Raw genomic sequence first — 26,277 nt, 5'->3', positions numbered from 1 at the left:
CAAAATAAAGTTGGTGATCAAAGAGCATCACAGAGCAAGGTCTATGAGACCCAGAAAAATCCTTGGGACCCAGAAAGGTGAGGTTTAGAGTTTTCTTTATCAGAGACACTTTAATGTGGGAAACAGTGTTTCCTAGAAGGAGTTGAACCATGTAAACATTTTAATAGTCACAGACTTACTTTAATGTCTGTTATTAAAATAGAATGGGAACATCCAACCTGTGAGTTTGGTAGAGATGTATTGTTTCCTATTGAAATGAATTTAAGTTAAAAAAAAAAAGTATGAGGTAAATAATAGTAAAGGCAGTGCAAAGATACAGCAAAAATGAGGATGCTGGTCTATGAAAATGATATTGATTAATGTTTATTGAGGGTTTACTATGTGTCAGGTGTTATTCTAAGGGAACATTCATCAAACCGTTTCTGTAAAGGACCCGATACTAAATATTTTAAGCTTTGCAGGCCATGTATTCTCTGTCACAACTGCTCAACTCTGCTGTTGTAGCAGGAAAGCAACCATAGGTGGCCGGTAAATGAATGAGCATGGATGTGTTTCAATAAAACTTTATTCACAAAAACAGGCAGTGGGCCAGATTTGGCCTGTGAATCATAATTTGCCAACACTGTTCTCAGGGTTTAACATGCATGGACCAATTGAATCCCTTCCAGGACGTTCTGAGATAAGGACAATAATAATCTTACCATTTCAATATTCAGATAAGGAAACGGGCTTGGAGAGGTTGAATGAATAACCTTGCATACACAGCTCGAAAGTGGGAGGTTTGAGGTTGGAACCTGGGCTCCTGACTCTAGCTGTGAGTCCTTCTGGCATCTCGTGAAGCCCATGGGCCCCTTCTCAGAATAACTTGTGAAAAATCTATAAAATAAAACACAAAGGATTATAAAGGAAGCCAATTCTATTGAAGGGCATTTATTAAAATATGTAAAACAAACACATTTGGAGTATAGTAACTGATGTGCTTAACACATCCAATGACAAGATTTAACTCTGAGTCAAATAGCTTCTGTAATTTTGAGGAGGTATTGATTATAAAGGAGATTTCAAGGTATCTGTGACAACTGTAATGCGTTATGAAAGTTTCAGATTTCTACTGATGACAAATCCAAGGTCCTACTAGTGCTTTGGTGGCTTATTGTCTACATTCATTCCTGAAGGAAATGCTGGAAGTAAGTTCTGTGGCAGTAAAATGAAGGCGCAGTTTCTTCCAGTGTTCACATATGCCCTAAATTCTATCCACAGACCTCTGCTGCAGAACTCCTGAGCTGCATTCCTAACCACTACACTGTTTAGCCCCTGAGAGTAAATGACCGAAGTTAGGAAACACTCGGTCATGGTTAGAAGGGTGGGCTTGGATGCAGATACACCTGTTTCAGATCCTAGCTCCGTGTAAGTTTGGGAAGGTTGCTTATTCTATCTTTTGTTTACATCACCTGTGATCTTGAGATAATAATAGCATATGACATTTGTTGAGTGTGTGGTCTTTGCTCAGTCAGTGATGGTTATTATGTTTGCAGGGTGTGCTGGGTGAAAGATGGGTGCCAATCAAATTGTGACTAAGCCCTGTCAGCATTCCTGGGTTCTGTGGTTCAAAAGAGTCATTCATTCATTCATTTGTTCATTCATTCATTCATCCTAACAGGCTTTCTCAATATTTTCTGGATACCAGGCATTCCACTAGGCACATGGCTTGGGCGTCAAGGACTTTTCTGGCTCAACCCCTGCTGCACACCAAAGTCAGCTGCCTGGGCTCCACCAAAGAGCCGTTAAATCAGACTCTGTATGGCGGTGCTGGAATCACCTCCCCAGTGGTTCTGATGTGCAGCCAGGGTTGAGAACCATTGGCATGGAGGAAAGACAGGCTCATAAGCATCTCTAATGCATCATGGAGTTTAGCTCAAGGTGCACTTGGGAGCACTTAGTGGAGGGAGATTTGATTTTGAGCAAAGTAGGAGGGCATTTGAGAAGACTTCACCAAGAAGGTGATGACAGTTAAGCTTATCCATGAAGGATGAGCTGGATTTCGCTAGAAGAAGGAGGTGGGGAGGGAATTCCAGCTCAAGCATGCGCCTGAGGTGTGAGTCATGTGGTATACCTGGAGAGTGAGAAGTTGCCTAGTGTGGGAGAGGCAGGTGAAGGCCTCGACTTTGTTCTGTAATAGATGGAAAGTTCTAGAAGGTTTGACAGAGCAGTGATGTTAAACAGTGGTCCTGAATTTCTCCACTACTAAGTGTGGTTCCTCCCAGGGCTTCCAAATCTAGAGGCCTCTCACAAGACAATCCTAGCTTCTTTATTTTAGGAGCTGGAAGACATTGTTATTGATTTGAGAGAGATCCGGAAACAAGCCTTCCAGAGCCCTGGTGTGAACCGCAGCCTGTTTGTCATCACACTGGAGAGGTGTTTCCAGTTGCTGAACTCGCTGGAGTGTGTGGAGATCCTGGGCAGGGTGCTGAGGGGCTCCTCAGGCAGCCTTCTGCAGCCGGACATCACAGAGAAGCTCCCCCAGGACCTGTGTGAGGATGCTTTCAAGAACCTGTGAGTGTTTCCCCCAGCCCATGAACCCCACTCCTCATTCCTCAGAGGTAATATATGGCAGAGGGGAGAAAGCAAGGGGAGCAGGTTAACATGTGAGGCCTGGAGCAGAGCTTAACATCTGTGGAGTTTAGAAATGGTTTGATTAAAACAGTGCCTCCCAAATGTCGGTCATTCTGGTACCAACCTCACAATTTTTGCCCTATCTGTACACCACTGGTACTATTCTTTACTTGTTTTTTTTTTTTTTCTTTATAGTGACTCATTATTTTTATTTTTATTTATTTATTTTTAAAAGATTTAATTGATTTGACAGAGAGAGAGAAAGCACAAGCACGGGGAGCAGGAGAGGGAGAAACAGGCTCCCCACTGAGCAGGGAGCCTGATGCAGGGCTCAATCCCAGGACCCTGGGATCAGGACCCGAGCTGAAGGCAGATACCCAACTGACTGAGCCACCCAGGAGCCCCATGACTCATTCTTTTTAATTAACATTTATTTAAAAAGTAACTTTGACATCATTACTGTAAGGTCAAGTCATATTGGGACTAAATGGGACTGCTGCATATGGCAACAAGGAGGTCGTTGGTGACTGGGGCCATGAGGAGAGGTGTGGTGGGGAGGGGAACAGGCCGTAGTGGTTAAAGGTGATCAAGACACTTCATACCCAGTGGGGTGTCTATAATCAAAATGTCAGATAAATATTTGCAAATGACATATCTGATAAAGGGTTAGTATCCAAAATATATAAAGAACTTTTAAAACTCAACACTAAAACTCAACTTTTAAAACTTTAACACTCAGTTAAAAATGGGCAGAAGATATGAACAGACATTTTTCCAAAGAAGACACACAGATAATAGACACATGAAAAGATGCTCAACATCACTCGGCATCAGGGAAATGCAAATCAAAACTACAGTGAGATGCCACCTCACACCTGTCAGAATGGCTAAAATCAACACAAGAAACAACAGGTGTGGGTGAGGATACAGAGAAAGGGGAACCTTTCACACTGTTGGTGGGAAGGCAAACTGATGTAGCCACTCTGGAAACAGTATGGCAGTTCCTCAAAAAGTTAAAAATAGAACTACCCTATGATCCGGCATTGCACTACTAGGTATTTACCCAAAGGATACAAAAATGCTAATTTGAAGAGATACATGCACCCCAGTGTTTATAGCAGCAGTATCTGCAATAGCCAAATTATGGAAACCACCAAAGTGTCCATCGATTGATGAGTAGATAAAGAAGGTGTGATCATCATATATATGTATATCATGGATATTACTCAGCCATAAAAAGAATGAAATCTTGCCATTTGCAATGACATGGATGGAACTAGAGCGTATTATGCTAAGTGAAATAAATCAGGCAGAGAAAGACAAATACCATATAAATTCACTCACATGTAGAATTTAAGAAACAAAACAAATGAGCAAAGGGGAAAAAGAGAGAGAGAGACAAACCAAGAAACAGACTCTTAACTGCAGAGAACAAACTGATGGTTATCAGAGGGGAGGTGGGTAGGGGATGGGTTAAATAGGTGATGGGGATTAATGTGTGCACTTGTGATGAGCACCGGGTGTTGTATGGAGGTGTTGAATCACTATATTGTACCCTTGAAGCTAATATTACATTAGCTAACTGGAATTTAAACAAAAACTTAAAAACAAACAAACAAACCCAAAACCAGGATGTCAGATACTAACCAGTGTTGGTGAGGATATGGAGAAATCAGCACCCTCATATACTATGGGTGAGAATGTGAAATCATGCAGCCTCTTTGGACAACAATCTGGCAGTTCCTCGAAAGGCCAAGGACAGAGTTGTCCTCTAACCCAGCAATTCTGCTCTTGGGTATCTATCCAAGAGAAATGAAAATGTCTGTCCGCACAAAAACGGGCACATGAATGTTTACAGCAGCATTGTTCATAATAGACCAAAGGTGGAAACAACCCAGAGGTCCATCAGCTGGTTAATAGATAAACAAAATGTAGCAGGTACAGGCTGTGGAATAGTATTTGGCCCCGAAAAGGCCATGAATGAAGTGCTAATGCATTGTCCAACATGCATGAGCATTGGAAACATCATGCCAAGTGAAAGAAGCCAGTCACAAAGATGACATATCGCATGCTTCCATTTATCTGAAATGTCCGGAAGAGGCAAATCTATGGAGACAGAAAGTAAATTAGTAGTTTCTAGGGGTTGGGGTGACTCTAGTTGGCGGGTGATAGCTAAAGGGTATGGTGTTTCTTTTTGAGATGTTTAAAAAGTTCTAAAATTGAATGCGGTGATGGTTGCATAACTCTGGGAACACCATTGAATTGTACATTTTCAATGGGTGAATTGTATGATGTGGGAATTATATCTTCATAAAGCTGTTACAAAAAAAGAAGAGGGGTGCCTGGGTGGCTCAGTCGGTTAAGCGTCTGCCTTTGGCTCAGGTCATGATCCTAGAATCCTGGGATTGAACCCTGAGTCCGGCTCCCTGCTCAGCGGGGAGTCTGCTTCTCCCTCTCCCTCTGCCCCTCCCCCCACTTTTTGCACGCACACTCATTCTCTCTCAAATAAATAAAATCTTAAAAAATAAAAAAATAAAACAACAACAAAAAAGAAGTGACTAAGAGGTGAGGAAGTGGAGAGCACTCTTTAGAAGAAATTTAGATGTGAAGGACAAAGGAGAAATGGGCCAATAGCTACACATAGCAAGGGAGTGGGAAGGCTTTTTAACACAAGACAGCTTTGGGTCCATTGGCTGTTTTGACCCTGTCTCAAGTCCTCCACCTGTTTGTTCCGTAACTGACGCCCGTGTTCGTCATTTAGATCTGCGGTGTTCAAAGATCTCTACGACCAAACCTCGGCTCATTCCCAGAGAGCTCTCTACTCCTGGATGACTGGGATTTTGCAGACGTCCTCCAAGGCTACTGGTGAGCCTGGGCTTTGGAGTGGGATCACTTTTCAGGGGGAGTCCATCCTTAAAAGTAGTGCTTCCTCGGGCGCCTGGGTGGCTCCGTTGGTTAAGCGACTGCCTTCGGCTCAGGTCATGATCCTGGAGTCCCAGGATCGAGTCCCGCTTCGGGCTCCCTGCTCGGCAGGGAGTCTGCTTCTCCCTCTGACCCTCCTCCCTCTCATTCTCTCTCTCTCAAATAAATAAATAAAATCTAAAAAAAAAAAAAAAAAAAAGTAGTGCTTCCTCTCTGAAGATAGGGATTTGATTTCATTGTCATTTCTGATTTTTACCCATCCTTCCCACCTTCTGAAAAGGGTTTGATGTGGCTTATGGAATAAAACACATACCCCAGGGGCACCTGGGTGGCTCAGTTGGTTCATCGTCTGCCTTTGGCTCAGGTCATGATCCCAGGGTCCTGGGATCGAGTTCCGTATCAGGGTCCCTGCTCAGAGGGGAGTCTGCTTCTCCCTCTCCCTCTGCCCTGGCTCATGCTCTCTCTCACTCTAGCACTCTCTTTCCCAAATAAATAAATAAAATGTTTTTGTTTTTTTAAAGATTTTATTTATTTGAGAGAGAGAGAAAGAGAGCATGAGGGGGGGTGTGTGGCAGAGGCCACAGAGGGAGAAGCAGGCTCCCCACTGAGCAGGGAGCCCGATGCAGGACTCGATCCCAGGACCCCGAGATCAAGACCTGAGCTGAAGGCGGACGCTTAACTGACTGAGCCACCCAGGTGCCCCAAATAAATAAAACTGAAAACAAAAACAAAAACAAACCCATACCCTATTCCATCCATACACTTCCCACACGTTCAAGTCTCCAAAATAAGGATGCCTCTGCATCTTACAATCAATGGGCTATCCTAGTTTGTAGGTGGAATGTAAATAATGACAGTGTCTTGGATTCGAAGAGAACCTTTAGAGTAAGGTTTCAAGTTCAAAAATCTGTATCATAAATCTGGATTAGAGTGGGACGCGGTAAATTTTTAAAAGGAAATCTAGGCAATAAAGCACAGAAATTTAGCGCGAAGTTTCCTGGCAGCCAAGGCAGAAGTAGGTCAAGACTCATTTATTTTACAGATGTGTATTAGAGGAGTCAAATTCATGGAGCCGGAAAGTAGTGGTGGTTGCCAGGGGCTGGGAGGAGGGGGAAGTGGGGAGTCGTTGTTTCTTGGGGACAGTTTTGGTTTTGCGAGACGAAAATGTTCTGGAGGTGGATGGTGGTGATGGTTGCACAGCGAAGTGAACGCACTTAATACCACGGAACCATCCACTTACAAATGGTTAAGTTAGTAAACTTTATGTTATGTTTACTACAACTGAAAAAAAGAGAAAAAAATGACTGTGTAGATGAGTAATGCAGACAATGTCTCAGATGGCTTCAATTTGTTGAGTTTTTAATGTGAGCCGTGTAAACAGAATAAACTTTTTAAACACTTACCAAATCCTACCATGTGTCAGCAACTGGAGATACAGAGCAAAATAAGACAAAGTCTCTGCTCTCATAGAGCTCTTGTTTTATTGGGGGAGGGTAGGTGGAGAAAAGTTTTAAACCATCAATTTAAGAGGGAGAGAGAGAGAGAGAGAGGGCGCAGGCACCAGTAGGTGCTATGAAGAAAATAAAATAAAATGGATGAATGCTATGGAAAGGCTTAGTGCTTTCGACCAGAACAGGACTTGGCCATCGTTTTCCATAAAGGGTCAGAGTAAATATCTTAGGCTCTGTGGGCCTGTAGTCTGGCTCAGTGAATCAACTCTGATGTTCTGGTGCTAAAGGAGATATTGATAACAGGTGAGCAGGCGGGGCTGGGGCCCAGCGGAGCCTTATTTATGGGCCTTGAAATTGGGATTTCACAATTGTCACATGCCACAAAATAGTCTTCTTTTGATGTTACTTCCAACTATTTAAAAGCGTAAAAACCAAGCTCGCAGCCTCCACAAAAGCAGGTGGCGGGTTGGATTTGGCTGGTGGGCTATGTAGTTTGCCAGCCTCTGGACTGAAGAATCAGAGAGGACCTGACATTTGAATTGAGGCCATAATGAGAAATGGAACGGGTCCTGTGAGGCTTTGGGGGAAGGGTGTTGAAGGCAGGGGAACAGCAAACACAGAGGCCCTGGGGTGGGAATGAGCTCAGTGTTTTGGGGAAACATAAAGGAAGCCTGTGGGACTGGAGTGTAGTGAGGGCCAATCAATCCTTTTCCTGGAATTAAGCTCTGAGATTTGTGTATAAGGAGTGTCCCACAACAGAATAATCGATGTCTTCAGTGCGTAGCAGAATTCCCTCTGCCTGATGCATATTTACAGCCTCCAGAAATTTGAATCTCACCATGTGTAACCCTGAGAGAGCCACTCAGCCTCTAGACTTCCCTAAGTCCTCGTCGCCAGAATTTAATTAGAGACAGACGTTCCTTCTAAAATTCCTACATGCTATGTTTCATTATTATACTCAAGTGAATTAAAACGAATTCTACTTGGACTTTAAGCTTTTTATTTTTCATGAAGTTCCTTGAGGTAACTGGGAATACTTTGGGTGTTAAAAATATCCCGATCTTCGGGATCCTTGGTCTGCAGAAATACAGTTTATACTTTATAACTAATCTAAAATTAACAACTCAACTTGGTTCTTGATGAATTTAGTGGCTCCCTCCCCTACCCACACCCGCCCAGTTCTCTAGCCTTCTGGGACCAGCCCTTCTAATAACCAAGTCAAATGTCCAGAGTCTTCATCTCATCTAGGGGATCCTAGGGCGTTTATCTGTGCTCATCCCAAGAGCTCTGAGTCCTGGGCTGACGAGGGATCCTGTTGTTCTTGTGACCCAGCCCATACCACAGCTGACTTCACCATCTTGTCTGGGCATGAGAGTCATTGCCCCTGGCTTTTTGCAACAGCTCCTGGTGATGGAGTCACTGTGCCCTGTAAACGCTCCCCTGCTTCCTCCATTTCCCCAAAATGCCACCAACACAATGTTGTTGTGTGTAAGAGTCTTTTACTGAAGGATTGGAGGCAATGAGGGCGATTCTAGCTTAGTGAAATGTGAAGTCCAAATGGAGCCTGGACATGATGGTTCTTGAAGTCCCACTAACATCCCGCTGACGAGCAATTTCAAGTGCCTGAACAGAGCGACAGAATCTTCTGGGAATTCAGAGGAGGGAGAAATTACTGATGGCTGAGAAGACAAGACAAGGCTTTAGAGGGAACAGGGAATGTTTGAACTCAATTCTGAAGATAGGATTTCGGAGCAGAAGAGTTAGGGGCAAAGGCATTCTAGCTGATGAAAAGGGCCCACATGAGAGAAGATTTGGAGAACATTTGGGGTGCATATGAGGAAGGATGAGTAGTTGTTCTGGCTCAAATACAGTAACCTGGTGCTAATCAATAAGGCTGATAATGATTGTTACTGGTAGTAATAAAAGAGAGTCATATATATTTCAAGTTGCCAGACTATTTAGTAACTAAGTTAGCTAAAAGTAAAACTATATTTTGTGATCTTAACTATTAAAAAATAGTCTGCATTTTTTAAAGGAATCTTTTTTTTTAAGATTTTATTTATTTATTTATTTGAGAGAGAGAGAGCAAGTGTGAGCGGGGGGGGGGAGCAGAGAAAGAGGGGAGAGGGGGACATAGCAGACTCCGCACTGAGCGCAGAGCTCAACACAGGTTCGATCCCACGACCCCGAGATCATGACCCAAGCAGAAATCAAGAGTTGGCCGCTTAACTGACCGCACCACCCAGGTGCCCCCAAATAATCTGCATTTTTAGTAAGTTCCCAGGTGGTCCTGGTGCTGCTAGTCCAGGGACCATGCTGCTGAGGAACAAAGCCTCAGGTGGCTGGTATCTGTGATTGCCTATGGGTAGCGTAATGTCTCCTAGGTAGGAGGCTGTCCATGAATGGTTGTTGAATGAATGAATGAACATAGGAAGGAGGTCCTGACGTCAAAGATGGTTTTGATTATCACATACCAGGCAGGGGCTTTTATTTAGTTATTTATTTACGTATTTCTCCATTTATTTATTTTTTGCAGACGACTCTGTTTCATGGGTCAGTGCAGAAAACTTATGGATTTTGGGAAGATACATGGTTCACCTATCATTTGAAGAAATTGTGAAAATTAGTCCTGTAGAAGTAAGTGGGAAACGCACATTTCCATGTCCCCATCACCAAGCCATCTGGGGAAAGGTGTATTCTAAACCTCCCATGTTCAGCCAGTCAAGGTGCCCTGGAAAATTGGATACCCACCTCGGCCAATATATCTTGAGTCTCTGAAGAAAACTCTTGGGATGAGGCCTCAAGTGGTTGGTCATCAGATTGCATTTAGTGTAGACGAACCAAAAAAAGAACAAGAATTGTAGACTACCAAGATAGCTCCAACGTGAACAAACATGATATAAAGAAAATGTTGGCTGTGAACCAAAAATCATTTTAGGGTATTTTTGTATTCAAGAAAGGCCAAGGACAATAGCTATAGAGTTTCTGGTCCTTGGAAGCATGAACCCAAATCAAACGAATCATGGATTACTAGCGACTTCTATTTATAGCTATTTCTATTGATAGCTATTTCAGTATGAGCAATGATTGGATTTTAACTGTAGAGTTTACAGTTGAGAAATGTACAAGTTCTAAGGTTACTTTCACTCACTGGCCAACCTGTCTCTGTCCTCCTGATGTTGACCCAGTCACACTAAAGTCCCTTGGGCATCATGATTCTGGAATGCAGTCTCCAAAGCATGCTGCCAACAGGGAGGCATTCATAAAGACTTTAGGGTTTGCCTCCAGTTTTTATCATGTGTGTCTTGACTTTCTCCTAGTCAGTGAGAGAAGTGTTTGTATCACATGACTGGCTCTCTCAAGGGCCAATTGATCCAACAATGTCGGCTTATTATGAAACCAGACGCAGAACCAGGTTCTTCTTTTTCTTTATCTTTTTAAAATATTTTATTTATTTATTTCAGACACAGAGACAGAGCACAAGCCGGGGGTGGGGGGGCGGCGCGAAGGGGCAGAGAGAGAAGCAGGCTCCCAGCTGAGCAGGGAGCCCGATGTGGGACTTGATCCTAGGACCCTGGGATCATGACCTGAGCCAAAGACAGACGCTTAACCGACTGAGCCACCCAGGTTCTTCTTTTTAAGAAAAAATTTAAAAATTTTTAATTGAAGTATAGTTGACATATCTAGGTTCCTCTTTTGACCTAGGGGGCTGAGACTATTTCAGACGTCTTTCAATTTTATAATCTTCAGTTATAAAATGGATTAAACCTCAATTTTACTCTCCCAATATTGAGCGAACTTCTGCAAGTTAGGTGGAGATTAAATTGTTAGGAAGCTGGACCCCTGGGGAGGAATTTCTAAGATCAAGAGGTCATTTGCAAATTTTCTTCATCTTCTAAAAGTGTAGCGGAGGGAGGCGAAGCCCCACAGGGTACCAGCACTAAGGGGGAATTTTATATGGACAAAGAATAGAATCCACAAGGGAGAGACGACTTCATGAGCACAGAATAACAGTGCATAGAAAGATGGGAGACTTCAGCTTGACACCCTTGGACACCCAGGCAGAAAATGAATAAGAACAGAAAGAATCTGAATGGTGTATTTAATAAAGTTGAACCTATATATCTCTATCTTTCTCTATATTGTATCTTACCAAGGGAGCACACACTGGTTTTCATTACCCGAGGCCCATTTGTAAACTTATTCATCTAAAAAAAACACCCTGATGCCCCAAAGTGCAACATTTGTGGACCATATTCTCTGACCTCCCCATAACAAATCTACAAAGAAATGTGCAAACATGAGCTTTCAAAGAGTTCAATGGCTCAGATACTGAAATATAACACTTTCCTAAGTGTTGGGTTGAAGAGGAAGCCAAAACAGTTGTGACAGACCATTGAGAAATCAGTGACAACGGGAACTGTGCATCTCTGAGTCTCTGAGGTGGGGCACAGCATGGACCACCAGGGTGGGGCTGCTCGGGGCCACGTCAGTCCTCCTCACTGGTCTTCCTGCCCTCTTCCACCAGATTGGGCTGTTTATCAGCTATGACAATACCACCAAGCTGCTGGACACAGTTTACGACATCACACCCGAACTGGCCCGGGCGTTCCTGGAGAGGATCAGCTCCTCCAGCTTTGACATGAGGAATACCTCCACCATCCACAGGCAACGGGCAGGGGTTCTCTGAGTTGTTTCTCAAAATGTGACCGAAGCACCAGCTTCCTCTGAGCAGCAGAGGACCCTGGGAGGGAAGGGAGGTGGCTGGTCCATCTCTTTAAATAACCCCATGTCTCTGTGCACATGAGGGGAGGCATTTCCCCAAAGAAACACCCTTTGAAGGGGTTATAAAGTGGGGTGAGGTGGGAACAAATTCTTTCTGAGCCTCTCCTGTGCCAGGCATTTTAGGCAACTTTATCCAGTGCCAAGATTCCAGCTCTGAGCGTGGAAAGAGAATATCTTAAATACTCAATTCTCTGTCCAAGGTCAATGTGTAATTTCCATTAGGGTGGGTCAAGGATTGGAAAGAGCTTTTGGGTCCCCATATTTGTGAACCTCTTGTTATCCAGATTCTCAGGTGGGGGATCCACAGATGACGTCAGCTCTCTAATTTAGAGATTGTAACATGATCCTCCAGGGGGATGGGCCAGCAGCTGTGTACTTGGTGACCCCAGAAAGGGCTGGGATGTTAGTGGGAGGGAGTGTGCAGTGGGGAGGGGTTGTGAGCACTGTCTGACCATCTCTCTGTCTCTCAGGGGCAAATGTCACTGTATTAAATTTTGTCAAAGAGTCACTTGTAGAGAATGTTCTTATATGAAACTATTATACCTTCTTCCCCCATCCCTAGTAATATTTACCCATAAGCATGGGCCCCTTTTTCTATGGTTATACAAAAATAACTTATTGGTTAAGGACACGGGACCTGGAGCCAGACTTCCCAGGTATAATCCCGGCTCTGCCAGCTATAAATTGTGTGATTTTGGTTGCATCAGTTCACCTCTCTGTGCCTCTATTTTCCCTATCTGTAAAATGGGAGATAATAATCTGCCTACCTCGTTCAGGTCCTTGTAAGGATTACACACACCTGCCACAAAGTAACTGTTCAAGAAATATTAGTTATTCTTAACGTGGTTATTAATATTCAGTCTTTACATCTCCTGAGTCTTTTCTCATCCGACACATTTTCAAATCCTTCTGCTGACCTGATTGCTCTCCTGTGGACATGTCTGAGCATGTCAGTGTCTTTTTTTTTTTTTTTTTTTTAAGATTTTATTTGTTTATTTGACAGAGAGAGACACAGCGAGAGAGGGAACACAAGCAGGGGGAGTGGGAGAGGGAGAAGCAGGCTCCCGGCCAAGCATGGAGCCCGATGAAGGGCTCGATCCCAGGACCCTGGGATCACGACCCCAGCCAAAGGTAGACGCTTAACGCCTGAGCCACCCAGGCGCCCCATGTCAGTGTCTTTCTGAGAGGGTCAACCCAGGTGGAGCCTGGTCAACCAGGTGGTCCAGCCATGCTGAATTGAATAGATTTCATACTAACTCTAAGAGCATCCATTAATGAAGGAGTGCCTGGTGTCCACCAGGAAGTGTGCTCATCTTCCCATTGAACTCTCACAGTACTCCTGATTCCTCCATTCATCATATTTATTGTGATGTGCTATGGTGAACAAAGCCAACCTCTCTTTTATTAAAGGCTCAGAGAGACAGGGTCACACTGTACAGTAGTACACAGTGTGGACTGCTCAACTGTGCATGCAGCAGCTTGGCAGAGAAGTTAAGTAACTTGTTGGATCAAATATCCCATACAGCTGGGCTTCAAACTCTTGTTGGCCTGAATCTATGCTTTTAACCACTAAGTACAGTGCTCCCAGCTAGACCAGGGTTCACGTCCCACCTCTGCCCTTACACTGTCCTACTTCCTGTCTTTTTCTTTGCTTTTGAGGTCATCATCATCTGAGGTGAGCAAACCCTATTATCTCCATGTGGAAAATGGGGAGTTTTCAATGGCTGACTCAGTATCACACTTTCCTTGTGTCCCTGACTGCCCTGGGAAGAGAGATGGTATAGCTGGATGGATCTAGATTTAAGTCCTGGCTCCACTACTTTGTCTTGGGCAACTTACTTGACTGCTCTGTTTGCCCTTCTGTGAAATGGGGCTAATAAGAGCATCTACGTCATAGGGTTGCTCTGATGGGGTGATCAGGTACAGGGCTCAGCATGATCCCTGGCATGCGGTAGCTGCTCTGACCATGACTCTTGGTTCTGCATGGGACAGGGCTGTGGTTGTGGCCCCCAGCTCTGAGCCCCCCGCCAGCACCCTTATTTTCCCACACAGGCTGGGGCTGCTGGTCTGTTTCTACGATGACCTGGATTTGCTGGATGCCGCAGTGGCCCAAGTCCTCCTCCACCAGATGATCAAGTGCAGCCACCTGAGGGGCTTCCAGGCTGGGGTTCAGCAGGTGCGATGGGGCGCAGGGCCCTGGGGAGATGGCCGGAGAAACGGAGAGCAAAGTCTTGCCTGGCCTTTGAGAGAAAACACGTTGGCTTAATCAGGATCTAGGTCCAGCCACAGCAGATGGCATCCCAAATCCTGGGATGAGCTTAAAATGGGAAGAAATGACATAAAGCAGTATAAGGGAAAACTTGGGATAGATCAAAATTCAGAGTGGCCACCTTGAACTTAACTGTGCATAAGGATTGCTTGGGATCTTCAATGTGGATTCTGATTCAGTGGGTCTGAGCGGAGCCCTGAGTGGAGACTGTACTTCTTTTTTTTTAGTAAAGATTTTATTTATTTATTTGAGAGAGAGAGAGAGCACAAGCGGGCAGAGGGAGAGGGAGAAGCAGACTCCCCGCTGAGCAGGGAGCCTGACGTGGGGCACGATCCCAGGACCCTGGAATCAGGACCTGAGCTGCAGGCAGACACTTAACCAACTGAGCCACCCACTGCACTTCTAGCAAGCTTGCAGGCAATGCTGAAGCAGCTGGTCTGGTGACCATGCTTGGAACAGAAGGAGATAAACTGGCTCTGCTTTAGTAGCATCCCACCAGCTCCGTCCCTGGAGACTCTCGAGGTATTGGTCAGGGCTGTGGCCTGGGAATGGTATGTTTCAAAAGATCCTCACGTGATTCCAGTGTAGCCAGGGTTGAGAGCACTGGATTACAGTGTGTTTACTGAGTTCCTAGACCAAAGTTCTGGGCAAATGGCACAGACAGATTTTCTCATTTCCCCCTCCCTCCATTTCTCCCTCCTTTCTTCCCTTCAGGTGTCAGTTCTGCCTGGCATCTTTTTGTTTTTGGCTCTTTTCATTTTTTTTTTTTTAATTGAAAAGATGATGTGAGAGCAATATTAAAATTTTGGGGCATCTGGCTGGCTCAGTCGGGAGAGCATGCGACTCTTGATCTCAGGGTTGTGAGTTCGAGTCCCAGGTTGGGCACGGAGCCTACTTAGAATTAAAAAAAAAAAGAACATTTTGATAATGCCATCAATAATTCCACAGTAGTTTTTCACATGTAACTATAAAATCCCTGATCCCATTTGACATTGGACATAGTCATCATGATCTTGACCAGTGCATGTTTTTATTTTCAAGGAAAAGGATCCCTCCCAAGCCAACTCAAACCAAACATCAGAAAATGAATGTATTTTAAGGCCGCAGGCATAAGCGGTGGCCGTCCTGACCAAAAAAGTCCGATACAATGAAGATATAAGAGAACCCTTTGGGGGCTGCCTGGGTGGCTCAGTCGTTAAGCGTCTGCCTTTGGCTCAGGTCATGATCCCAGGGCCCTGGGATCGAGCCCCGCATCGGGCTCCTTGCTCAGCTGGGAGCCTGCTTCTTTCTCTCCCACTCCCCCTGCTTGTGTTCCCTCTCTCGCTGTGTGTCTCTCTGTCAAATAAATAAATAAAATCTTAAAAAAAAAAAAGAGTACCCTTTGGGATCACCTAGCTCAGTACTTCCCAGACCAGAGGGTGCATCAGAGTCACCTGGAGGGTTTGTTAAAATACTGGTTGCCGGGCCTCAAACTCAGTGTCTGGTTCAGGAGGACCCGGGCAGGGCCTGAGAATCTGCATTTCTAACAAGGTTCTGGGTCATGTTGCTGGTCAAGGACCACAGTGCTTTGCGAAGCACTGCTCAAGCACATGTCTCCGTCTTACAGATGTGGAAGCTGAGCCGCTGGGAAGGAGAGCTGCAGAATTTGGAGACCCCAGAGGCTGTGACAGCTTTCTTTCATTTCACTCTGCTGCCCCCCAGTGGCCATTTCAGTATTGCCTGGTACACTGGTGTGCACATTTCTGATAGGAATATACTGTTCTACAACTTCAGGTGTGAAAACATGAACCATTCTCATTTTGGGGCACAGAGGTCATGTTGCAATGTTCTTTACTGGGAGTGGTTAGGAAACACAGTTAACTATAACTAGATAGGCGTAGTATAATAAAATCATTGTTAAGGCGATCCCAGAAACGTGAAAATCTGTGTAAGACCTAAGTAAAAAATATAGAAAATCGTACTTCCATTCACGTTACAACTCTGTGAAACATGCTGTAGTTTACTTATTTTTTAAAGATTTTATTTATTTATTTGAGAGAGAGAGAGATAATGAGCATGAGTGAGGTGTCAGGGGATAGAGGCAGAGGGAGAAGCAGATTCCCCGCTGAGCAGGGTGCTCCACGCGGGGTTCAATCCCAGGACCCTGAGATCATGACCTAAGCCAAAATCAAGAGTCATCCCCTTAACCAGTTGAGCCACCCTGGGGCCCCTAATCATAGTTATTTTTATGAGGAGTTTCAGGAGATTTCACTTTCTTGTTACTGTTGAAAATTATTTTTACGTGGATTATATATTATCACGAAGAACACCCTGGATGTTTCATGAAAGAAAAGCAGCCATGTATATGGATGCAGAGTTCAAGGTCACAAAAAGACAACAGATGCTATGAGAGGGTGGTAGAATTATGGACAAAGTGAACAAAATTTCCTTCTGCCGTGTTTCAAGTTTGATTTAATAGCAAATTAATATTTAAATGAAGTACAAAGTGAATTTGTAGCATATCAAGGTCAAGGCCAGAGGAGGTGGTGCTCTTCATTGGGGCGACTCATTGTCTGGTCAGGGCTCCTCGGGCCAGGGTGGGGGAGGGTGTTGTGACTACCCCAGGGCGTAGGCAGAGGGAGCCACTGTGCTGCTTGTTACCCACCCTCATGCCAGCTTGCTCCCCTTCTAGCTCAAAGCCGAGCTCCTGGACATCGCCACGATGAACCAGACCCTCAATGAGACTCTGGGCTCTTTGTCAGATGCGGTTGTGGGCTTGACCCACAGTCAGCTGGAATCCCTCTCCCCCGAGGCTGTGCATGGCGCCATCTCTACCCTCAACCAGGTCTCAGGCTGGGCCAAGAGCCAGGTCATCATCTTGTCTGCCAAATACTTGGCCCATGAGAAGGTCAGTTGGAGCTTTGAACTCTTTTTTTTTAATGCTCTGAGACCCAAGGGCCAGTGACACACAATAAGGACAGCCAGTCAGTACGAAGATGGTGCCAAAGAGGACTCGCTCTGCTGTTTACTAGCTGCGAGACACTGGACAGTGGGCTTAACTTTTTGCCTCAGTTTCTCTATTTGTAGGATGGGGATAATGAGAGCACCTCTCCTGTAGGAGGGCGGCAAGGATTCTGTGGGTCAGTACGCAGAAGAGGTTGGGACATGTGACCTAGACTGGGAGCTCCATGACTGGTGGCTGTTGTGTTGTTTGCAAAGCTCGGGACCCATCCCGGGATTTCCTTGCTTGTTGTTGAGGCTGCGAACACATCCCTCATCCTGAGATGAAAGATAATGCTATTTTATTCATTTTGGGCGGCAGGGAGGGAATTGTCCTTGCAGAAGGTCCTGTTTAGAGGGGACAGGAGACTTAGTCCACGTCCAGATGCTCCTGGGGTGGGAAATGAGTCTTTCTTCCTGGGGAAATCATCTCTCTGCCCTGGCCTCAGTAGAAGGGGCTTCAGAGCCCTGAGCCCCTAAATATTTTGGTGTCCTGCTCTTTCTGTCTCATAGCCGTGTCCCGGGATGCAGACTAGGTCATGAGGACTGGACTGGGGACCAATTCCAAAGGGACAATAATAACATATTCATAAAGTCCTTCCTGTGTGCCAGATTCGGGTCTAAGTGAGTTAATTGTTCAATGTTCTCAACAACCGTTTGAGGTCAGGCGTGTGTTATGACCTTCATTTTCCACGTCATTCATGAGGGGCACCGAGTGTGTAAGGGAATTGCCAGGGTCCCATAAAAGGGACACAGTTGGGATTGAACCCAGGATGTCTGGCTTCAGAGTCTGCTTGCTTAACTCCCATGCTGACTGCCTCCAGCATGGCACCATGGCCATGGTCCATCCATTCTTACTTTCTTACTCGAGGCCAAGGCTAGCCCATTCTTCTTGTCTCTTCTAGCCTCATGGCAACTTAGTTTGAAGGCTTGGCTGCCCTCCTCTGTTTTGACTAGGGCGCCGTGAGTTTACTTGCACAGTTCAACGTGCATTTGATTTCAGGGAGCTGAGGGAGACCGTCTTGTTCCTCCCAGCCCTGGACAAAGTGACTTGTCTCTTTGGTGAAGCAATTGTTATGAAGATGCCAAGAGCTCGAGAGGGCTTGCCTTCCTTGAGGACGGTCGATACTACCCATTCTCCAGAGCACAGCAGGCAGCACAAGTGGCTTTTTGTCGAGCTAAGGAATGAATGTTCCTGATTACATGGAGAACCATCTAGCATCTTTACTCTAAAGGAAGGAGACAAAACAAGTAGAGTTTCTGATGGGGCAGACAGCCACAATCATATTTGTCATAAAATATCAGACCCATATCCCAAAACATTTTTTTCAACTCAAAGCTTCTACATGGAGATAGATGAGCATGGGGTTTGCTGTGTCAGGGAACATCATGAGAGAAGTGGGCTACCTGGGGGCCCTGTACGAGGGGGTGGGGCTAGGTAAACCGAGAGCCCCACGACCTACGTCAAGGGGCAGCTGCTGGTCAGTTCTTGCCAACTGTTGCTGATGTGGGCCTGGTATTGCCTGGTGCTCAGATTTTTTTTAAACCTGGATTTTAATGGAAATTTCCCCCATTTCTAAATGTTGTCAGCTAGTCCAAGTTCAACACACACACAGAAGCCCATTGCCTGGCCAGCTGTGGTGCATGGGCCATGACTTTTTGATATTTGTACCGTGGCCTCGGACAGCACAGTATGCCCCGGGCAGAGCACTTGCCTTATGTGTTGTGTTTTGACATTGACTCTCTTTCCTGATGGAAGGAAGGAAGGTCTGGGAGGGCAGCATGTGTCTTGCTCCCAGTCGTGCCCCTGGCACCCATCCAGATACCTGGCATGCAGTGGGGTAAGTGTCTCCCAGGTGAGAAACCAGAGTAGAACCTCATCCTCCTTGCGGCCGGTCTTCCCAGGTGCCGTCTTTCTACAGTGTCAGCCAGATGGGCGTGCTGCTGGCCGGGGTTGGCACCCGGGCCTTCTATGGCATGGATTGCAGGGACCTCTTGCAGGTCCTGAGAAGCACGGTCTCCTTGCATGTGTCCAACTTGTCACCTGCCCAGAAGCAAGGTGTCCTCAGCAAGGTGAGAGGAAGACATCGGGTCTTCAGCCATGTGGTTCACAGAGCATGTGGTTTTGGGGTTTTGTGAGTGTGCTGTGACTTTGGGCCATTGACTCAGGGCTGGGGTTAGCTGAACCTTTGGTGAGGGTGTGTTCTGAACCTTCCCCTGATGGCCATTTCCCTTCTTTTCCAGAAAGAGTTTCATGCTGCATTTCTTTTCCTTCCTTTCTTCCTTCCTTCCTTCCTTCCTTCCTTCCTTCCTTTTTCTCTCTCTCTTTCTGTTTTAAAGATTAATTAATTTATTTTAGAGAGAAAGAGCATGAGTGGGAGGGGCAGAGGGAAAGGAAGAGAGAATCTCAAACAGACTCTGAGCTGAGCCTGATGTGGGCCTCGAGTTCATGACCCTGAGATCAGGACCTGAGCCGAAACCACGAGACGGACAGTTAACCGACTGCGCTACCGAGGCTCTCCAAGGGTCACACTATATTTCTTCCCAGACCCCGGTGCTTTCCTTAGCCAGTTGACTCTGGAAGACTTTTCTTAAATTAGGTTTCTTGATATGATAATGTTTTGAAAGTTTGTTTTTCAAATCTCAAAGTGAATCCTGAAGTTCGCAGAGTGCTTCTGAAAGCCCCTTCCATGATTTGAAGTCACACCTATGTTCCTCTTTCTCACTTGGCAGTGGGTCTTTGGGCGTCCTATTCTCTTGGACCTGCTGCGTCCAGTTGCAAAATCTGTTAGGAAACGAAACCCAAGGAGTTTGGCTTAAAATACCAACACCTTTCAGATAGCAATAGCACATCTGGTTAAAATAAAGAGTGTGGGTTCTAGAATAAGACAGACTTGTGCTTGATCTTACTTATCAACTTTCAACCAGTTACATGCTGCATTTTTCTCAGTTTTCTCACCTGCAGAATGGGGGTAAGGATAGTCCCCCACCTCAGAGGGTTGCTGAGCAGATATGGTGGATTTCATGGCCTCTGAAAGCACTGACACAGTGCCTGGCCCTTACCCAAAGTTCAGTGCACCTTCTACAAGGTTGTTATTATGTTTATCCTCACTCTTGGCAGATGATTGAAGCAGGAGACGCTACCTCAGGCATTGTGGAAATACAAGGGGCTTTCTTTAAGGAGGTGTCTCTTTTTGATTTACGGAGGGAACCTGGATTTAACACTACAGTCCTAAAGGAAAAGGAGCTTCGAAGGAGTCAGGTATGACCAGTAAGGATTCTGACACCAGTTTGGATGTGTGTATGTTGGGGGGGAGTGGGTTCCTCACACCAACAAGGAATTCTCCAACATCATTTGAGTGTCCTATGATTCATCTCAATTCTGACACTGTCAACCTGGTGATGGCATCAGATCCCACAGGTCAAGGGTTCAGCCCTATAATCCTCCACCCCCTGCCCCTCAACTTCAGATGCCAGTCACAAGTCCTCGTCGTCCCCTGTGCTTCTGACCTACCAGCTATAGATCGAAGGTTCCAATGACCACCCTGCCCTACTTTGGTTTGATTAACTTGGTCGAGCACTCACAGAACTCAGAGAGACATTTTACTTACTAGATCACTGCTTTATTATAAAAGGATATAACTCAGGAGCAGCCAGAAGGAGGAGAAGCATGAGACAAGGTGTGGGGAATGGGTGCAGAGCTTCCATGGCCTCTCTAGATGCGCCACCCTCCTAGCACCTACCCCTGTTCACCAACTGGAAGCTCTCTGAACTGGGTGCTTTTGGGTCTTTATGGAGGCTTTATCACGTAGGCATGCTTGATGAACTCATTGGCTGTTAGTGATTGATTCAGCAGCCAGTCCGTCTCCCCTCCCTGGAGGTCCACGGTGGGACCGAAAGTTCCAACCCTCCACTCACGAGTTTGGTTCTTCCCGCAACATCCCTCCACCCTCAGGTGCTTTCCAAAAGTCATTCATTAACATGAGAAAAGACACCTTGATTGCTCTCCCCACTTAGGATATTCCCAGGGTTTTAGGAGCTGGTGCCGGAAAAGGGGATAAGAACACATGTAGATTTCTTACTGTAAATCACAATATCACAACCATGACGCCCAGATCGCTCCTGGATTTCTGACTCTCTGCCTTGTGGGAAAGCTCTGTTTTAAGGTTAATTTGGTAAAAGAAATTTATTTCTGTGTGATTACACTCAGGAGGCAGAACAGCATAGTGTTAAAAAGTTGGACAAGACCTGAGCATGAATTTGGGTGCTGCCATTTATTAACTTTGGGGGAGCCACTTCTTGCTCAGCCTCAGTTTTCTCAGTGTGAAATGGGGATAGTTTCTTTCTTTTTTTTTTTTAATGATTTATTTATTTATTTTAGAGATTGAGAGAGAGAGAGCATGCGTGCACCTGCTGAGGGGTGGGGTGTGGTGGGGAGGGGCGGAGGGAGAGGGAGGGAGAGAATCTTAGCGATGGGGAAGACTGGGGTGGGGTAGGGTTCCAGAACTTGATCCTGCACCTGAGGAAATGTCTGGGGCCACACACACAGCTTCGGGAGCTTACCTCCCTAGCTGTCCCTTTCTCCTGGGCCAGGCCGTCACGTCACAGATGCCTCTGCCTAATGATGGCTCATAATTTATTCCGTTTGGGGAATCATGTTCAAAGTTTCAGAGTCTATAAAATAGATGAATGTCATACTTGATCGCATCTGCAAGTTAGGTGTTCTGTAAAATTATGTTCCTTAAAACAAATGGCTCCCCTGCCTACTAGGTATCGTTCTTCTAGAGTGCCCATCTGGGAGGGTGGGAGGGCAGCGCATGCTGCGAGCAGGAGTTACTTTATTGGTGGTACTTTCTAGCCTGTCCTGGTCTATTCATCCATCTTCTCTTTTGCTTCCTGGGAGCTAGCAGGGGGGCACAGACCGAGGGGCTGTGGAGGGTCCCCAGCTGGTCAGCAGCTTCACAAAGCATAGGAAATAAACCTCCAGCCTTGCTGCCTGACGGCTTTGCTCCTCATTTGTGTTCTAGAGCATGGCGATCCTCCAGGTGTGAGAGCATGCATTCTGCAATCACTCTGACACCAGTTCAAATCCCAGCTCTACCACCTAGCAGTTGTGTGGGCCTGGGTGAATAACATAGCCTATTAAGCCTCCATTTCCCCATCTGTAAAATGGGATCATAGTGTGTCTTCCCCATAGGGCTTCATGGTGCTGGGCACACACTGTGCTCCTCACGGTGAGTGAGTAAGTGAGTGCTCCATCCATACTGGCAACCATTCTCTTCCCTCAGGCCTTGTTCCTGTACGAGCTTCTGTCAAAGTTGACCAGAAGGCCCGAGGAGCTCCTGAGGTAGGCGAGTATACTTGGCCTGAGGGCTGACGAGCCCTTTGGAGCCTAATTTCCCAGGAAGGAGAGTTGGACAGTCCAGTCTGTAGCCCGTGCCCATCAGACCTGCTTTCTCTTGCCCCTTCTTTCCTCTCCCCTCCCCACCCCCTTCTTCTCCTGGGTCCCTTGTTCTGTTTTCCAGCACCGGGCAGCTGGTCAAAGGCGTGACGTGCTCCCACATTGATGCCATGAGTGCGGACTCCTTTCTGGCCCATTTCCACTATTTTGAGAACAACCTCTCCCTGCTCTCACCCTATCAGGTACCATTACAGCACGTTCGAGCTTCTGATTCTCTCTCCCTGACTGGATTGACTATGGCAGCTTAAGATATTTGTGCCAGGATTATTCCCATGTAAGTGATGACGTGGGGCCAAATATTGAGCCAGGTTTTCTCCAGTTTCTTTTTTATCTTTTTTTAAAAAGATTTTATTTATTTATTTGACAGAGAGAGACACAGTGAGAGAGGGAACACAAGCAGGGGGAGTGGGAGAGGGAGAAGCAGGCTTCCCGCAGAGCAGGGAGCCCGATGTGGGGCTCGATCCCAGGACCCTGGGATCATGACCTGAGCCGAAGGCAGACGCTTAACGACTGAGCCACCCAGGCGCCCCTCCGGTTTCTTTTTTAAAAGCTCCAGATACCCCGGTCTCTACAGCCAGAGCTTCACCAGATGATTGGTTATTCTAAACTCAGATCTAAACTCAGATAAAATACAGTTGTAGGGTATACCGTTTGGCATGTTCGTAATTATGTTCTGAGACTGAAGGTCATTTCCCTCCTTCCTGTCCTTTCCAGAGGTAGCCTGGAATGGGAACAGTACTTTAAGAAGAGTATTTTCTTCTTCATTTAGTACTTCATTTTCCAAATGGTTAGGGAGACTCTTTATCCTTTTGGGGAGATCAGAGGCGGAAACTGACTTTTCACTGGATAGAAGCAAGTAAAATCGGGCCTTGGGAATGGTGTTTGGACTTGGGAGTCTAAACTTTTGGTGGGACAGAGTCCTGAGAGGGTGAGCAGGCGGATACACAAGGCATCTGCCGGACTCTGGCCTGGCGTGTTGTAGATACGAATAAAAAGTTTCCAAATAATGAATTCTTTCCCCGAGAGCCAGGAAATAAGCTTAAAGCTTGGTGTATAATCCAAGGTTATTAGAGGAATAGGCAAAATTTTCACAAAGCCCTGTCATTCCCTTGCATTCAGTCAGTGGTTCTCCAATTGGAGTATCAGCATTGCGTGGAACGCCGGGGTTGTTTGATGGGTATTAAGTTTCAGTTTTGCTAGATGAATACATTCTAGAAATCTGCTGTGCAACACAGTGCCTATCATTAACAATGTGGTATTGTGTACTTCAGAATTTGTTAAGAGGGTAGATCTCATGTTAAGTGCTCTTACCACAAAAACAAAAAACAAAACGGAATAAAGGAAACTCTGGGAGGTGTTGGATGTGTCTATTACCTTGATTGTGTAATGGTATCCTGGGTGTTTGCCTATGTCCAAACTCATCAAAGTGTACGCATTATACATGCAGGTCTTTGCATATCAAAATACCTCAATAAAGCTGTTAAAAAAAACCCCATGGATGAAAAAACAACAACACAGATTGCAGAGCCTCACTTGCAATTTCTGGGGTGAAGCCTGATAATTGACATTTATAAAAGTTCCCTGGTAAGAACTATTGATCTGTATTAAAAGTCTTGCCCAGGCAGGGAGGAAAGCAAATTATTTCGGTAACCTGGACTCTGGCATGGCGGTCTCCTTTATACTCATCAAACTGATCCAGTGGGTGGAGGTCAGGCCTGCTTTGAGGAGGACCTCCATGTTCAAGGAGGAAGAATTGTTCCAACAAAGCTCCTTACCTAGAATCCCTCAATGCTCAGAAGCTTCAAATACCAGTTGATTAGAAAATTTGCCTTTGTTGTTTACACTTTTGCTGAAAACACATAATTATTATTAAAGAATAAAACAATATATAGAGAGTAAAATTTCCCCAAATTTCCCCTGGAGCAGTGATTCTCGGAGAACTACTTGGCCATATCTGGAGACACTTTTGGTTGTCACTCCTGGGGGAGATGCATCTAGTGAGTAGAGGCCAAGGATGCTGCTCACTTCCTACAATGCAGAGGACAGCCCCACAACAAAGGGTTTTCCAACCCAAAATCTCAAAGGTGCTGAGATTTAGAGTCCCTCTTTTTTTTTTTTTTTAAAGATTTTATTTATTTATTTGAGAGAGAGAGAGAGGGAGTGTTCTAGCATTGGGGAGGGACAGAGGAACAAGCAGACTCCCCACTGAGTGGGGAGCCCGATGCGGGGCTCGATTCCAGGACCCTGAGGTCATGACCTGAGCCGAAGTCAGACGCTTTACCAACTGAGCCACCCAGGCGCCCTGAGAATCTCTCTTAAGGTAACCACGAAGAAAAGTTTGCTATCGACTTTGAGTTTTTTTGTGTCTATAAAACGTATTTACGTGTAATTTAAAAAACACAAATGAGTTCATACTATATACGTTGTTCTGTTTAACTTTATAGCACAGGCGTGTGTGTGTGTGTGTGCGTATATACATAAATAGGTCATGGCCATCATTCCATGTTAATAGATATAAATCTACCTTTTGAAACAAAATAGTTGCGTAGCATTCAGTTGTGTGGATATACCGTAACTTACCTAACCAATCCCAGACCGAGGGACAGTGACATTATAGCTCTGTTAAAAGGTAAACCTAGGCATATTAAAAATTTTGAGAGTTTTTCTGAGCAAAAATCGATTGGAATCGGGCAGCGCTGAACAAGAAGTGGTTTAGAGTGCCCTGCAGGGGAAAAGACATATACAGAGAAAGTGCAGATGCAGAGAAGAAATTATTTGACTGGCTATATAGCTTAAAGCCTAGTTGACTCTTGGTGATTGGTTGTCGTCGGTGTTTTGATTTCATAACCTTGAGGCATTTATAGACTTCGATTTTGGTGTGCTTACATAGGGCTCCCTGTCATTAGGGCCACTTCGGTCTAATGGCCTCCTTGTTTAATTAACATCTCACTTTCTTGCAGTTATAAACAAAACAAGGTGAGCATTCTCAGACTTAAATTTTTGTGCTCGCCTTGTGATCGCCTCAGTGTCCTCATCCCTAAACTGGGCACAGTAGTGGTACCTACATCGTAGGGTGTTCTCTCAAATAATAAGTAAACATATATAGAGCACTTAGAACAGTGCCTGGCCCAGAGAAAGCACAGTTTTGTTTGCTGTTATGATTATTGGACTAAATTCCTGGAATTGCTTTAATCTTTCAGGTTAATTGTTTGGCGTGGAAATACTGGGAGGTCTCCAGATCCTCTATGCCACCTTTCCTCTTGACTGCACTCCCGTAAGTGAACATTGGCTCCCCTCTCTGGCCCAACAATGAGATTGGTGGGAGTCATCCAAGTCATCTCACCCCCGGGTTTTTGTGAGGAGCCAGAGTGGAGAGTGCCTTCCAGAATTAAGCCCTTGTGAACCAGGATTTAAATTCTGAACCCCACATAGATATTTCAGACAGAGTCTCTTGCCTTTTTTTTTTTCCCCTGTTATTTAAAAACCAAAGCCAAAGCGATCCAAGCCCGAGTGAGTGCCGGTGAAGCAGGTCCCATCTGGGCTGGCCTCCCAGCTGTGCCCAGGCTCCAGGGTGATCAGGGCTGATGTGAGTCGTGGGAATTTCTCCGGGTATGTGTGGGCGTTCAGGCCTGGGAGGGGGAGCCCTGCTTTTTCAAACACAATCTGGACACTCTTTTTCTCTTTATTTCCCTTTTCCTTCTCTTGCTGTTAATTGTCTTCATTTATTAAAAAAAAAATTTACTGAATGCTTACTATGTACTTGTTCTCAAAGATAATTTATTTTTCCCCTTATAAGA

General features: G+C 45.4%; 1 protein-coding gene across 7 annotated transcripts in view; it reads left to right on the top strand.

Moving 5' to 3' along the window:
* Nucleotides 1-26,277, top strand: part of OTOA (otoancorin) — a 65,578-nt gene that overhangs the window by 12,494 nt on the left and 26,807 nt on the right. For 3 of the 7 annotated variants that reach the window (XM_036097345.2, XM_036097344.2, XM_036097352.2), the window contains exons 8-18: nucleotides 2,318-2,553; nucleotides 5,375-5,478; nucleotides 9,523-9,623; nucleotides 11,515-11,654; nucleotides 13,824-13,947; nucleotides 16,712-16,927; nucleotides 18,925-19,092; nucleotides 20,141-20,281; nucleotides 22,308-22,366; nucleotides 22,545-22,662; nucleotides 25,681-25,754. In XM_036097345.2, the coding sequence (XP_035953238.1) occupies nucleotides 2,318-2,553; nucleotides 5,375-5,478; nucleotides 9,523-9,623; nucleotides 11,515-11,654; nucleotides 13,824-13,947; nucleotides 16,712-16,927; nucleotides 18,925-19,092; nucleotides 20,141-20,281; nucleotides 22,308-22,366; nucleotides 22,545-22,662; nucleotides 25,681-25,754 (1,481 nt within the window). The remainder of the gene's footprint in view (nucleotides 1-2,317; nucleotides 2,554-5,374; nucleotides 5,479-9,522; nucleotides 9,624-11,514; nucleotides 11,655-13,823; nucleotides 13,948-16,711; nucleotides 16,928-18,924; nucleotides 19,093-20,140; nucleotides 20,282-22,307; nucleotides 22,367-22,544; nucleotides 22,663-25,680; nucleotides 25,755-26,277) is intronic. The other 4 variants (XM_036097349.2, XM_036097347.2, XM_036097351.2 and 1 more) reach the window with 4 other exon arrangements.

Source organism: Halichoerus grypus, chromosome 6, assembly GCF_964656455.1.
Source record: "Halichoerus grypus chromosome 6, mHalGry1.hap1.1, whole genome shotgun sequence".
Classification (NCBI taxonomy): domain Eukaryota; kingdom Metazoa; phylum Chordata; class Mammalia; order Carnivora; family Phocidae; genus Halichoerus; species Halichoerus grypus.
The sequence above is the reverse complement of the archived record's forward strand: the minus strand, read 5'-3'. Positions and strand labels throughout refer to the sequence as shown.